Here is a 17371-nt window from a genome sequence, read left to right on the forward strand (position 1 = left end):
GGTCCAAGTCAAGCTTTCCTCTCTCCTGAAGATTTTCGTGGTTATACAAAAGTAGAACGAAAAACTGATTGAAAGTAGAGGAAGAAATGCAAGAATATGATAGCTAGGAGCACTCCAGAAATGAAAGCCATTGCAGAAAAGAACAAGCTGGTTCCACTTTCCATGGCAGAGGTAGCAAAAAGAAGGTTATTTGGACCCAAGAACAAAAAATCTGCACAGGGACGTTGATTCATCAGAGGATGACGGATGGTACTCGGAGACAAAAAGGTGTAATTTCATTCGGGATCGATTTTAACATGGGCTAAAAATGATTTCGTGTTTGTGTCTTGATAGGACCAGTTGAACTTATTTTTTACTCCAGATGCTTTTTCTTACTACTTTAAATTAATTCGATAAAGTTTTTCTTTAAATATGGTGTTTTTTTCAATTGTTTCATGGTTTCGCTTGCTCTGTTTCATCATACCTCGGACATGATGCGCAATGAAACAATATTAGGTTTTTGGAAAATGGTTCATGGTCACAAATAATGCATAAAATAGTGGTTGGCGCATTTCTTACATAGATTAGATCCTAATGTAACCGGAAAAAATAAAAAGTTGAAAAAAATCTCAGTTGTGATAGCTCTGGGTAAAACCAACTTTTTTCTTTCATTTCTCCCCAGTCTCATCTATTTTCTCGCATACTTTTAAGATTCTCGACTACTTCTTCGTAGAGTGTCTTGTAAACATTTCCGTTACTATAATATACATATTTTTGTTAAGATAAGTAGAATATGTATTTTCTCGTCCTAAAACGTGTTTTTACGATGCTCTTAAAGCTTGAAGTCCGAGTGTGGAGAGGTACAGAAAGCTTATTTTTGACTTGTATTTAAAATGAATAATAAATAATTAGTCTGTATATATGTGTGTATTTAAATAAATTACCTAATTTAACACGACATAAACAGCCTGTTATACAACTTGCTGAGGAATTATAATGCATACAGTACCAAAGAGGGACAAAATATATAAGAAGAATGTCTACTTATGATATATTTCAGTCACTACGATTTTAGTAGAGAAGAAACGTCACGTGAGAAAATTAAATTAATAGTTATTAACACAATAAATATATTTGTCTAAAGTTACAGTAAAGTAGGCTTCAAAAATTAACGTCCAAAATGTAAACTTGCAAAGAAACAAAGCCAATTTTATACCAGTTTGACATGTAAAATACATGTGCCATAGTGAACTTTTCAGAAAATCTTGAAAGAAGCTCATGGGTCATAACAAGTATGTTTAAATGTAGAATTTTTCATTATTTATCTTGTTAAGTAGTGATAATTACACCTCTTATATCAATGTTTTCTTAGATGAATCTAATTTGGAAGCACTAAGTACCGAAATAATTTTTCTAAAATTGACGTTTAAGTCAACTACTTAGTTATTATTTATTAATACGTATTTATTTAAATATAAACTTATAATGAAGGGTGATATGTGATGCTACAACAAATGTATAAATAAAAAATCTTTACAATTTCTACTGCTACATAATTTATAAAGTGGCATCACAAATATAATTGCATGTTCAAGGTGACTGTAAATTAAGGAATGATATCTTAAATATGTAAAAAGTTTTTTCTTATTTCTCTCTCACCTGATATTTTAAAGAAATCTTGAAATCTTAAGTTAACAGTTAATTAAAATAAAATAGCACCAAAACTAACCGATTATATAAACTACTATGAAACTGACATAGAATTTAGTTAAGAATAAACACCTCATCATTTAATTTAGAATCCACTTTTACGGAATTAAGTTTATACCTCGTCATCAAGGCACACTAACGCATCTTTGCGTAATATTAGCCACAGAGCTAAAGTAATTTCTTGATATGTCAGATTTCTAAATTTTTGACACAATTTAAAAGAACATTCTAGAAAATACTACAAAGCAAAAAAATCTAATTAATAATAAAACACCTGAAAATTCTTACTAAAAAGCTCAACTCCTTTAAAAATGGTATTAGAGAAAAATTTGTCGTTTTTAATAAAATGGTTCATAATAAATAGACAGGTGTATACAGATATTTTTCGAACTACCACTTGTCTAATTTTGACATAAACAATCATTATTCAATTAAGACCAATTCAAATATATTTCAATTCGAAATTAAAATCAATCAATTCAAATAAAGAAATCAAATTAGATTATCCTGAAAATGCACAGCATATTCATAAATACAATAAACATATGATTGTCATTGGAGAGCTGTTATAAAACTTTGATTCTTTCAATATTATACTAATTCATCTTGATGTATTGAACCTGCATTAAACCAAGCGAATTAAACAATTAATACTGTTTTACAATATGTTTAGAAGTTTAAACATACTAATAATAATTTCTTAAAAATAATGCCAAACTTGAACATAACTGCCAAACATTTTTTGGCTTTATATTAGTAAAAACCTATATTTGCTGACCCATTATTCCAAAATATATTGTCCCCCTTTGTTAACATATCTCTAATTTGGAAAGTAGTTTAAAATTGTATTTAATTTGTAGCACATTGTACTCTTTGACCTTGTCCATGCATGTCATCATCTTCATCATAGGCATTCCTGTGAGATCTTCTTCGGGCTTCAGCTTCTGGATCAAAGTCAACCAATGTCACCTCTTCTGCATGGTCAGAGATCATGATTTCTTCTCTGGGTGGCAGAACTCTTTCTAAATCTGGAATTATTTCTGGGGGAAGTGTATCGGGAAACTTAACATAGAACTGAATAATGAAACGTCCTTTTTCAAATGGATTCTTGTATTGTGGCATGCCTAAACAAAGATTAAGTCATATTACTATAAAACAATAATATTAAATAAGCCCTACTAATATATAATAAGACCTAATAACATAAAATACTACAATATCATTACAAACTATTATAAAGAATATGATCCACCACAAGTTAGTGGAAGAAAGAAAAATCAAGGTAAAGAGACGCCAAAAAATTAATGAAATTGAATGTTAAGTAATTAGCCAAAACTTTCAATGTTTCCTTTGTTGACAAATATAAAAAGTAGAATGATGAAAATGTAAAAAAGTGTAAAATTATGATTTTTCTTTGTTTGATACAGAATGTGAAATCAAAATAAAACAGAACACCAAGGATGGATATCAACTACAAACGAACATGATGTTATCATAGTATAACTGTGACAGTGGTTAAAATTGACAATGGATCATGGGAAACACACTTCACGAACTATATAGAAGCAAAGAAAGCTCTGGAGAGGAATAATGCACAATGGAAGACATGAGAGATAAAGAAATAGGGATACCAACATATGATGAATATTTACACATCAAAAACACCTGGCCCAGATGAAATTCCCAAAGATCTAATTAAAAAGAGAGGGGAAAATATATTGACAAGTATCTAAAACCAATTGTTTGAATATCGGAAGCAGAAGAATGCCCGAGGATCGGAAAGAATGCAGAATTATATCAATATTTAAGAAAGGAGGAGTAACAGACTGTAACATCGATAGATGACTAGATAGATAATCACTCAATTCACAGAGAAAAAAATTGGGGACACCAATAAGGAATCAGGGAAGGCATATCCACTACAGTTGCGATCCACATAATTACACAAACAATCGAGAAATGCCACAAACACAACATAGAACCCTACACCCTCTTTGTAGACTTAAGACAAGCCTTTGACTGTATTGGAAGAAATAAATTATTTAATGAAATGGAAAATCAAGATAAATCTGACTAGTAAAACTAATCAGATTAACCAAAATGACTATCAAGAAATCTTGAGCTGAAATAACAACAGAAGAAGGTATTACAAACTCAAGAGCAATAGAAACAGGAGTGCGATGAAGTGATTCCTGTCAACCACACTATTAAACATAAATAGTAGCATATGCAGATGACATAGTTCTTATGGGAAGAGAAAAGGAAAGATTAAAAGAAGAAGTAACAATACTGGCAAATGACGCACGAAAAAGATATCTAGAAATTAACGAAGGAAAAACAAAATATCTACTCTGTTCTAGAAGAAAAAAGAACAAGACGAGAGAAATCAAGATAGAAAACTACACTTTTGAAAGCATTCACCAATTTAAATATTTGGGAGTAATTGTGATTGGCAAAAACAAAAAAAAGTGATAAAGTAATGGAGTGAATACTAGCAGACAACAAAACATAATGATTATATCATAGGCTAATGAAGGACAAGAACTTATCCAGAAATACAAAACTGAATATATATAAAGTTGCAATCAGACCAGTAGTTACATATGCAGCTGAGACAATGTGTCTCACAGATAAAGATGAAGAAAAATTAAGAATATTCGAAAAGAAAATTCTCAGAAGAATTATGGGGCCAATAAGAATGGAAAACGGAGAAATGAGAAGAAGAATGAACCACGAACTAAGAGACATAATGAAGAAAGAAGATATAGTTAGATTTATTAAAGCTCAGAGACTGAGATGGCTGGGACACATAGAGAGACGTAAAAACAACCTACTAATTAAGGTCACCAGATGGAAGCCAGAAACTAAAAGACCCAGAGGTTCAACCATGCACAGATTGAAATGAGGAAGAAAATTGTAACGATAGCCAAGTCATACAACAAACTCTGATAATATGCAAGAAGAATGACCATTCACCTCAATAAGCGAATCAGAGAGCTCTAAGTATGAGCGGCAAACATTCCATCAGAAATGAAGGCCTTGATGGTGATTGCATTTTTCTTTAACCTTTGCACTTGTTCCAGTCCTTGTTATGTCTCACAACACAAATAAAAAATCAATCAAGTAACACATTATTGAGCCACACCACAAAAGTAAAAAGAAATTTAAATTCTGCTACAAACATTATAAAGGTATGCATCATATCTCAGGAAACAGTTTTATGTTTAGTAATGTTGAGGTTTTAGTAAGTATTGATTTTGCACACATTTTTATTTAGTCTCTGTCTAATATTTTCAACAAATTATAGAAATAAATGTTTATTTTTAATAAATCAAGACATTTTTTTATTGAACACTTAAAATAGTGAGAGGAAATAATAATTTAAAGAAGGGAGCTACTTTTTCAGGAAATTTTAAAACATGTAGTAGAAATCCTACTAACTCCTATAAAATTAATTTAGTCAACACAACTCCCTAAATTTCTGATAATTATATTAACTAATAAGATCTTAGCTAAGAGCAACAAGGCTTTTGACAAAATATGTCAACAATAGATGTTACATTCATAGCCAGACAAACTGCTGAGATAGCATGGGAATACAAAACACAGCATTTTTAAATTTGACTAAAGCCTATGATTGTATATGATAATACAAAAATCAAAATTAAAGTTGAGTACAAATTGACATCAAAAGTAGATATCAACTCAGAAATCTGACAAGAAGATGGCTTAAAGCCACTACTCTACAATTTAGTAATGGACATAATCACAGAAAAATGCAGAACAAGGTACAGCCTTTGTTATGATACAATCTTTCAAACCAATTAGAAATATATGACATGAAATATATAACGACATAATTGAACAATTCTCCAAATTCTAGTATCTTGTAGAATAGAATACTTGGAATAGAATACTAGTAATAGAAACATTCAGCTAAGGAAACCTGAAAGTAAGTTTAACCCATTTACGGCCAAAGGTGCGTAAACGCAACCTTTATTGTTAATTTTTTTTTGGCCCGAAAATAATTTTTTTAATGTTCTCTTTTTATTGAAGTAACATCTCAATAGATTGAGGTATATAGTATCATTTTTCTTTTGACAAAAATATTACTTTTTAAATATTTTAAGATTATTATAATTTTGCATAATTTAATGATTTATGCACATCTTCATACAAAAAATTTTTCCGATACTAATTATAAACTTAATTCATATTTTGTATTCTATAATTATAAAAATATGTTGAAATTTTTATTATTCTAAAAATTTATTCATTCATACTTTAAAAATAAGGTCTATAATTGCATGTTTATACGATGGATTCGTATACGCACCTTTTCTTGACTTAAATCAGTTTGAAAGTTTCCTTGTGTTTATTTGTTTTATATTCCATATAAGTTGAAATGAGGCTAAATTATTATCATATGAATGCGTGTATATAGTAGTAGTAGTGCATGTTTTTGTTTATTTTAGTAAATTCTCGAAATAGGAAATGAAGAGGGCACTAATTACTAAAGAGTTAATGGCTTTGTTAGAAGAAGACTCAGACTGTGAAAATGCTGACTCACTTGATGTGGTTTATGTGCCGCCGGAAACAGATGAAATTTCCGATGTAGAAGACATTGATGATAATATTATTGGTACACAGAGCTGAAAGTATCTTTAGTAAAAAGATAAAAAAAGTATTTAAGATACTAAAAGTATCTTAGATACTTTTATTTAAGATACTTTTTGGTTCATTTAAAAATTACTTTTACTTTAGATACTTCTTAAAAGTATCTAGTATCTTTTATCTTTAAAAGTATCTTTAGATACTAAAAGTATCTTAGATACAAAAAAGTATCTTAGATACTTACTCAGGACCTGAGAAATAGATACTTTTCATGGTCCGACAAGCTTCGACCTGTCGCGCCGGCCGTAGCGGTAGAGACGATGTGTATTGTTCTTTGCATCCCGCCCGCCGGCCCGCAGCATTATTAGAGATACTGCTCAGAGATACTGATCTAAATTATTTAGCAGAATTATGCCAAATACTAAAATCGTTTGCTTTGGCACTTGACATTCTTCAAGGCAAACAAAATATGTACTACGGTTTCCTTCTACCATCAATCGTAAGCTTGTTTGTTAAAATTGAAAAGCTTAAAACCAATAAGTTTAAATATGTGGAACCTATTTTGAACACTCTGACAGTATCTTTAAACTCCAGATTTGAAAAACTTCTTAAGTTGACTAACCAATCTGCAATAATTGCTGCAGTTACTAATCCTTTATTTAAAACACGTTGGCTTACTGCATTTCGAGGAATCAGGAAGATCGAAAATGACCTTAGTGAAATTAAGGATTTGGTAATTACAGAAGCTATAAAAATTATGAAGGAAAATGAGGAACAATTAAAACAATTTGATGTAAGTACAAATAACATTACTACTGTAATGAAAAGTAACAAAATGCAAAACGACTTCTTTGAATTTGATATTAACTCCGAATACTCCGATCTTCAAACGTAAAACGAAAACACTGGCTATACTGATTTAGATTATAAACGACAAGCTGAGCTGCAACTATTACAATATTTAACCGATTCTGAAACCAACATACAAAAAAAAATATAATATTATAGAACAATTATTTAAAAAGTTCAATAGGCCATTACCTTCTTCTGCAGCCGTTGAAAGAATGTTTCCTTTTGCAACTTTTATTAATTCACCCCGACGTCATGCCTTGTCTGATCATACTTTTGAAAATTTAGTTTTACTAAAAGCTAGTGGTTATACTAACTAGTTATTGGCTACTAACATGTTACTATTTTTTATATCCTATCCTATTGTGTTTAAAAATTTAATTATGTTGAATGTTCTGTTTTTAATGCATAATGCATCTTATGCTGTTTTTAACACACGAATTTATGTTTATTTTATATTGTTTTGAAAATTTAATGTTGGATTTTTGTTTTCAATACATAGTTATTAGTTTGTAATAACTTAACGTCTTTTATTTCTTATCTACCCCAAAGCCCAAAGTATACCAATATAAATAAAGTATACCAAAATAAAGTACCTGCTGGCTTAAACTAAAATTGTATGATAATTTAAAGGGTTAAAATGATGTTTTTAAAACAAAAGTATCGACAATCTACTGTAGAGTAGTAGAGTACCGAGTACCTTTATATTATACCTAAAAGTATCTTAGTTACTACAAAAGTATCTAAGTATCTTAGATACTAGAAAAGCATTTAAGTATCTTTGATACATAAAAGTATCTAAGATATTTTTACTCTAAATACTTTTCCGGTATTTTGTATCTTTAGATACTTTCACAAAAAAGTATCTTAGATACTTAGTATCTTAGATACTTAGTATCTTAAGATACTTTTTACCTCAAGTATCTTAAAAGTATCTAGATACTTTTAAAAAGTATCTTTTACAGCTCTGTTGGTACAGAAGGAATAAAAACAGATATTGCAGGTATATATGAAATACAAGTGAATGGGAATTCTGATGATGATATTCCTCTGAACCACAGATCAAAACGTCCAAAGAAAGAACCAGGCAAAAATAATAAATCCAAATTTGTCCCAAGTTGGGTAAAAACAGATACTCCTTCGTACTCGGCAGTAATTCAACATCAGTCTGATCGATATTTAGAAAATATATTAGCCAACCATGGAGGCAAGTCACATTGAAGTTTTTTTACTCTTTTTTTGATAAAGAAGTAAGTGAGAGCATTCGATATTTTACAAATATTTATGCATCGCAGAATAACCGCCACAGATTTAAAAAAAATTATTGGCATATGTATATTATCTGGTTATCACAGTCTGCCTCAAGTTGATATGTATTGGTCGAAGGATGAGGATAAAGAAGTGCACATTGTAAGAGAAAGCATGAGCCGACATAGATTTCGTTCAATCAAACAGAACATACATTTGTCAGATAACACTTTACTGAATAAAAATGATAAATTTGCAAAATTGTCACCAATTTTTGAAATAATTAACCGAAAGTTTGCACAATTTGGAGTCTTTGCAAAAAATCTTTCCATTGACGAGGAAATGGTTCCATATTTCGGGCGACATTCGTGCAAAATGGCCACATTGTAAAAAGAGGCGATAATAGTGCAAGAAGAAAATGTCGGATGTGCAAAAGTAATACTATTTATTTATGTAAAACGTGTAAAGTGCATCTACACCCCGAATGTTTCGAAAATTTTCATCTTAAAATTTAATTTACAGTTAAGATACAATATGTTCCTTTTTAAAAAATTGTATGCGTATTCGGCCAAAGGTGCGTATACGCACCCACCTGTTTTTCCTTTCATGAGAAAAAAAAATTCTTTTTGGTTGTAAATTAGTCTTAATTTATGTGTTTTTAATCCAATCTAATAAATCAATTGTCAAATTTCTCTTTGTTTATTGTCTCTGCCCTTAATGGGTTAAGAAAACAAGCAAATAAAGTAGCTTATCAGGATATCAGGAGAAATGTCATATGCAGGAATAAGGATATGAGATTAGATGTGAAAGTATGCATATATAAATTATCTCTAGAGGACCAAAATATAAAATGTTTGTACAGAAAAGAAAAAAAGTTTGAGACAAACTCCGTAACAAAGGAAGAAAATGTAAATGAGCTGTGAGCAAAAATATAGTGCAACATAAGACAAGCAGGAAAAAAGTATAGGAGTCAGGAAAATTAACCTTAACACAACAAAAATATTAAAGCCATAGACACGATTGGCCAAAGATATAAAACATGACCTAGATGGAGTGCAAAGAAAAGTTTGGAAAATCCTCAAAAGGTAGAAAAAACAAAACAGAAACAGAATAATAGATATCTTATATAAAACACTTAACAATGATGGCAATATTATGCCTACAGCCTGGCATATTCTTCCTTAGCTTTTCCCTTTTCAGAAGTCTCTGCTCCTTACTCTTCTTTGCCACTCATTTCTGCCCATAATTGTGTGTTTTTCATTTAAACATTTATCTTGTAAGTCTTTTGCCACACACTCCTTCCATTTCCGCTTAGGTTTTCCTCTACCTCCATTCGCCTCAACTTCTAACAGCTCCGTCCCACACAGTTCTCATTTCTATTTCTGATGTGACCAAATCATTGCTGTTGATGACACATGTTGCTGACACCATAAATTAAAAAAAAATCAGGAATAACCTATGTAAATGAAAAAACAGAAAAGCTCCAGGACACTAAGGCATGCCAAATAAACTCTTAAATTACAGTGGGAAATGATAATTGAAAACAGAGTTATTATAGGAAATATTAATAGCAAGCATGTATCAGACCAGTGAAAGACTGGCATTAAAATACCAGTACACAAAAAAGAAATAATATTTTTATGGTTATGGTAGGTTGGGTCAGGGCTCATTTATGAGCCTTTCAGACATTTCGACCTCCTAACATGGGTCCATTGTATCATCCCTATCATACGGAATAGGTCCATAATGACCTAGTCTTCACCGTTTCTGAATCTATTACAGGCTATATCTGTTATAAGCAGCAGGGGCTTCAAGTCTAAGTCCTTCCTGCTGTTCTGAATGACTAATCCTTTAGTAACTTTGTGGCCTCACAGAAAGCCAAAAGTCTCTAAGAAAACACCCTCATTTGGCTCAGCTGCATAAAGAAAATAATAAAAATCCTACCAATTATTGTAGCTTTACACAATTCCTCCACACAACTCTTAAATTGCTAACAAGGATATTTGCTAATAGAATTAATAAAAAATATATAATCAATGAAGAACAGGGTTTTTAACAAAATAAATCCACTAGTAACAAACCTACCTATATGTGCTTTGCAGATTTGACTAGAGCCTTTGTCTGCTTTTAGATTAAAAAATGTGTTACGATTACTAAAAGAAAAAAGCCAGTTCAAAAAAATGGTAAAGGAACAAATTAACACTAAAAACAAAATGAAAATTGAAACTGAGAATGAAATAACATTAGAAGTAGAGATCAACTCAGGAATCTGGTAGGTAGAACCTTTGAGTCCACTATATTTAACTTAGTAATAGAAGAAATCATAAAAGGAATTAAAAGGTAAAACAATAACACAAACTATGCAGAAAACAACTAAATATCCTTTAATTTGCAGATGACACAATCCATTAGATAATGAAGATAATCTGCAGTGAATGATGTTTTGAATTTGCACCACTCACTGTAGGCTGAGACATACAATATGAAAATATCAATATCTAAGACAAAATCTTTAGTGATGGGAAGAGAACCCAAATGATAAAAACAAAATAATCAAAAGAATCTCAAGATTTCAGAATGTGGGATTAAAAAATCGTTAGCTATGGAAATCTAAAAGAGAGTGTAAGAAAAGCAGCTTATGTATTAGAATGCCTAAGGGATGTTATCTGGAAGGATAAGAATATGAGATGGGAAAATATGTATATATAAATCATATACAAGACCAATAATGACATGATAAAAACTACAGCAAATACAGCAGAAACAAAAAGAATGTTTTGGGCATAAGAAATTAAAGGCTGAGATCAATTGCTGGGAAAAAATTAAAAGACTACCAAAGAACCAAATAGAAGATCTCAGTAAAATACAGGATATTGTACAATGGGGAAGACAATGAAGACAGAAGTGGCACTATATTTCATTTGTTCAACTTGGGAAGATTTTGACAGATTCATTATTGGAAACATACAACACAAAAATACCAACTTCTAACTATTAATGGCCCAAATAAACTTATTGTTGCAGCCTTTGTCTATTTGAAAATGCTATTTGAAAATATTGTCCAATTGAAAATACTTATCTATGAGTGAATATAAAATTTCAAAAATAAAAATTGTAACTTTTGTTCTAATTGATGCAGTTTTATTTTGTTATAATAAGCTGCATATGAACAATTTTTACATTAATTATATTATATATTTACAATAATTTACAATTAATATTGGCTTTGGGCACATGTGGTTGGTTGTATAGTACTTTTTAGCCACTTGTAACTGGTAAAAATTTAACCAATGTCGCAAAAAAATAATTACTAAATTTACCAGTCAGTTAGGGTTAGGACTGAGATCAATGAACTGAGGATAGCAAGTTATATGAATGGATAGTGAGAGACTGATCAGAATATAGCAGTGGATTTAAAACCAATAGGCACAAAACACTACTAGTAAGATACTTTAAAGATGCTGGGATAGCTGGCAATCATAAATAATATAGCCTTATGATCACAAGAACAAACTTAAGGCCTAATATAAGACAAAATTGATTTCATCTTCCTCCCAAAAAATATATATTAAAAAATTATGGAAAAATATGTTGCATTATTTGATGTATGACACATCTTCTTTATTCTAACCAAATATAAACATTTTAAGATAATTAATATAAAGTAACTATAAATAAACTTGACATATGACTTGACTTGGTGATACAGATATAAAATAGTTGAAAAACAATTGTCAGGATGTAAGCACCTCATCCATAGAACAAGCAGTGTGATGGGCATGCTAGCTATGACAATTATCTATATTATTTATTTATTTATTTATTTATTTATTTATATTTATGTCCCAACAACATAGTATAATTGAAAAGAGCTGTAAGTTGAATAGAAGATTAAAAGTACATACCTTCATTTAAAATACATTTGTAGTCCCCATTTTTAATAACTTCACCAGGCAGAACAGTAATCACTAGTTCTCTGTCATCTAATGTTTTTACAGCTTTCTGAAAACCACACAAAGCTTCCACTAATTGAATTTCCATTCTCATGTATAAATCATGTACATTATATCTCTTAAATACTGGATGTTCTTTTTCATCAAGTACTATAATAATATCACCAGGTTCCAATTCAGGTTCTTGATCACCTTCACCAGTGAATACTATTTTTTGTTCATCAACCATACCTTTGTCAATGTGTACTTCTAATACTTTACGTTCACGAACTACTTTTTTACCATTACACTGCTTGCAACGATCTTTAGGATTAATCTTTTCCCCTTGTCCTCTGCAATCAGGACATACTGTTTGAATTTGTTGAAGCATACCTAAAAAACAGATGTAATGAATAAATGCATTAAACTTAAAATAATTTAAAACCTACCTAATCCAATTTGTTGCACTTGTACTTGTACACCTGTACCTCTACATGTTGTACATTGTTCAACTGCTCCTTTTTTGCCTCCTCTACCCTCGCATTTATCACAAATAACATTTTTCTGCAATGCCAACTTCCTAACTGCTCCTTTGTAAAGTTCCTCTAAAGTAACAGTAAGTTGATGGATGACATTTTTGCCCCTATGGTCTTTCCTCCGTCGACCACCACCAAATCCACCACTGAAAATAATTTTTTGATATAATATTGAACTCCTATTTTATATCAGGAATTACAGTTAAGCTTTTAACTAACTATATAAAAGTGAATAAATGGCAATTACAGAATTGGAACCACTTTATTTGAGATTTTGGTGTCCATACTTGAAGCCATTTTAAAAGAAGAGCCTGTTTGTAGCATGGAGGACAAAAAATCGAAACTTAATCTTTCAAAAATAAGGTTGTTTAATTGCCCATTGTTCATTACAAAGTGGCCAAAATGTGCATATTAGTCCAGTTAATGATCCAACAATCTTACAGGAAACAAGTGAAGCAATCCTAAAACTAAAAAATGACAAAGCACAAGGAACAGATAAAATTTCTGCAGAACTCTATAAATTTTAAGGAACACCTTAAAAGATATAGGAACACAATCTGTAGATTTTAAAGTAATATATTATCTTGTTTTGTATGACACTATCATAATTATATAAACCAATGGAACATTTCGGATTCCCTGGCAAACTGGATGTATACTTAAAAGAGACTACCATTATATTTTGATAATTTAACTTTCATAATTATTTTTTTCCACAGTTTTTTAAAAAACATAATGTCAATACATATTTGACTTAAATGCTAACAGGCATTAACCCTGGCAAGGCACCTGGCATGAATTGCATACCCCCAGAATTCCTGATCCATTTTGGGAAATTGCAAAAATTTGTTTGGGTTTTGAACTTTTGGTATTATTTTCAAAGTTGCCATGTATAAGTTTTATTCACATCACAAAGTTACTACAAATTACTACAAATAACCAATCATTTATTATATTTCATAAAAAACAAAATGCCAACATAACTTGAAGGGGTAAGGAACTTATGCATTTTTTTGGCTGGTTGTATATTTTGGCCACTCTGTTAACTACAATTTCTGGAAACCAGCAAGCCTAACCATCAGATTTGCAATTTTATTTAAAATATTTCATTTCTAAAACCAAATTGAAATATGTCTGTAGATTATAATACAAGCAGTAATCCATTAACTCAAATTTTCAAAGTATGTATGATTTCTGTTATATGTAATTTTTTACATTCATTTTGTTTATTCAAAATAAATATTTATAATTTTTAATCGTCCTGTTCATTTCCTACACAGTATTGGTGCACATTTTTTCAATGTTTGACGAACTTGATTTAGTTAGCTTGATTAGTTTTTGCAAGGACATTAAAACTGGAATAATGAAGTTTTATTGCAAAAAAAACTGCAAAAAAGATATATTCACACTTAGAAGACTAAGACAAAAATTTATTTTCAAAAAATTGTCCCAAAAGTTGAAGTTTTAAAAATTAAGAATAATAATGTCATGAATGTGTTTAGAATAATTAAATGTTGTGGATGTAAAGTAATTTTTGAATTTTAAACATAAAAATAGGTTTTTTATATTGAAGAAAGATGACAGACTGATAAATTTTATCAACATTACATAACATCATTGATAATTCAACATCATTAAGTTTGTAAGTAGTGAATTTTTTAATTAATTATACCAACGTTAACAAACTATTCATCACATTTGTAGCTCCCTGATGAAGGACATAGCCAATGTCCAAAAGCTTGGAATAAAAATTTACAAGAGTACATGTTTAATTTTTTATTGCTGCATATCCAATATTTAATGTTTACTTCTTTACGTTGTCAGCAAATACTTCTGGTTCATTATATATATATATATATATATATATATATATATATATATATATATATATATATATATATAAATTTATTTTCGAAAAACAGTCCCAAAAGTTCTTACGACATTGTTGAATATGAGTAGAATTTAAGGGTCAAAACTGGAATGATTAGATTGGGGTCTTTCTATTTTGTAATAGTAGGTTAGGTTAGAATCAATATGAGGTTAAAGTTGTCCCTTCAGCCAAGACTTTTTAACAAAGTCTAGTATGCCTAGTGTGACCAACTAGTCAAAAAAATCCGAGACATGGCCCGAATTACAAAGTCATGTCCTGGCGACCTGGACAAGGCATCCAGGCCATTCGAATTTTCCATGTTTTGGTAAAATTCTATTTTGAAATTTTGAATACTCTATTCTTCTAAGAATTCACATCAAATTGAATTGGTGGGACAAAAACAAGTCGACAATTTCTAGAGTGCAATACTAATACCACATCCAAAACACATGCATTATATATTGTGGTATTATAGTTTTACAAAAACTGAAACTGTGGACTTTTTTCGTTCCTATATTTTAATTATCATCTTCTGAAAAGACGATTCAAAAACAATAACAATTCATATATACACATGAATCAGTTGTCCAAGGCATGCCATGTGCAACGATATATAATGATTGCTCAATTGCTGATAAATGTTTTTTTCCAGTTTTGTCAATCATTTTAAGTAAACAAACTTCTTGATTTTATTCACACTATATTCTTATGAACCATAAAATCAATTAGAACAAATGTTTCTTTTCCAAACCATTACTTACTTTGACCAATATCAAATCTGCTGTTGCAATATGATTTTATGTAAGCATTTATTTTATGTCAATAATCAGTTTGAAGCCACAAATCAATTAGTGAAAAAAATGGCCTGATTTTTATTGAAAAGTCCGGATTTCAGGTATTTTCTTAGCCTTGTCTCAAATTTGACTTAATTGGAGTTGGTCACACTATATGACCTTAGGTGACACTTCTACCAAGTTGTAAGGCTGGAGTTGGTAATGCTCAAATGTATGGAGCCTTATCCTATTCAGCCCTGGGCAGTTGTACAGAACGTGTTCTGCCATCTCGTGCCTAACAGAATCTGCAATTCATACTTTCTACTAGTCTGACTTTGTTCATGTGCCCTTTGAGGCGACAGTGTCCTATTAGGAGACCTACGTCGATTAGCAGATCACTCCTCTTCACATCTAGTAGATCTTTGGATCTCTTCTTCAAAGGCTCATGTATAAAAGCCTTCGAGTTTTTAAGACCAACAATACCAGTGGTGAAGTTTCATCCGTTCCACTCAGTTCAATAATGTTTTTTTGGTTGTGGTTCCTGCTATGCCAATGACAGGTTCTGGCCTATGAATGTTTCTTCTGCCCATCCCCTGCCAAGTAGGTCCACTTTTTTGTTTCCTTAAATACCATCAGGACCCAGATTAAAATTACTTTATTACTTTTTCCAATCCAAATATTCTGAAGACACAAGATTCTGCAATGAAGACACTTCCTAAATTAAAATGTGATGATGTCACAATACCAAGACCATCAAATTACTGAGCGTAAAAACTCCATTATCCAATTATAACCTAACATAAGTTATGAAAAAATACATTGTTAAATAATATTATACATAGGCTGTTTTGTTTATTTTAAGCGTATTTTGGGGATGGGATGGCTTCTGATATTAAAAATATTTGTCACTAAACCCCAGTGAAGATATTTAAGAAACTCAAAATGATAAAAATGACTACAAGGAGGTTGTGAAAATATCCAAAAAAGATAAACAGGAAGTTATTATAAGAGTAGATATTAGGTTTAATTTAATACAAATTACTTCAAAGTTCAGTTAGATTAAATAAAGTGTTTTAAAATATACATACTTTTCTCACTGCGTAACAAAAGATTAAAGTGTTGATGTAATATAGAATAAAATTTTCCTTTGCAAATATGGTTACCTGAAAAACATGTCGAATAAATCCATGGGGCTCGAAAAACCTCCGCCAACTCCTCGTTCCTTCAATGCCTGTTCACCCCCTAAGTCATATATTTTCTTTTTTTCGGGGTCGGAAAGAACTTCATAGGCTTGAGAGATCTGCTTAAACTTTTCTCCCTCATTTGGATTTTTATCAGGATGATATTTTAAGGCTAGTTTTCTGTACGCCTTCTTTAAATCTTCAGGTGAACAGTCTGGTTTGACACCCAGAATATCATAAAATTTAGTTTCATTCACCATGCTTCCTAATACTTGCACGCTTTTTACTTAAAATATATGTATATAGTTCTAAAAACACTGTTCTCGACTAGATATTTGATTCTAAATTAATCACTGCAGATTAACTGTAAGTATTGGAATTCTGGAAGTCTGGAATTTTCTGTAATAATCGACAAAATGTTCTAATGTCGAATGTGAGAACAAGGAAACAACAAAGAGGAAAAGGAAAGAGCGATTCTAGAACTATCGATAATGCTGTCGTCAGAAACGTCATTTTTTTCCTTTTTACAACAGTCAAGGTTACATAATTTTGTTTGTTTTTTGCCTCTGTATGCCTTTATTTAAATATTCAAAAATAAATTAAAAAATACATTAGCTTTAGAAAGAACATGGAACACTTTTTAATACTATATACTTGTATGTCAGATCTCTTTAGATCT

At 30.6% G+C, this 17371-nt stretch overlaps 1 protein-coding gene across 1 annotated transcript; it reads right to left on the reverse strand.

Annotated features, from left to right (window-relative positions):
* Positions 1–887: 887 nt before the first annotated feature.
* Droj2 (DnaJ heat shock protein family (Hsp40) member A4-like) lies at positions 888–17171 on the reverse strand. The gene is made up of 4 exons (XM_072546826.1): positions 16675–17171; positions 12782–13014; positions 12306–12725; positions 888–2813 (listed from the first exon to the last, which is right to left on the reverse strand). The coding sequence occupies exons 1-4, from the start codon at positions 16950–16952 to the stop codon at positions 2539–2541; spliced, it is 1206 nt and encodes a 401-aa protein (XP_072402927.1). The 5' UTR covers positions 16953–17171; the 3' UTR covers positions 888–2538.
* Positions 17172–17371: the final 200 nt, after the last annotated feature.

Source organism: Diabrotica undecimpunctata, chromosome 1 (genome assembly GCF_040954645.1).
Source record: "Diabrotica undecimpunctata isolate CICGRU chromosome 1, icDiaUnde3, whole genome shotgun sequence".
NCBI lineage: Eukaryota > Metazoa > Arthropoda > Insecta > Coleoptera > Chrysomelidae > Diabrotica > Diabrotica undecimpunctata.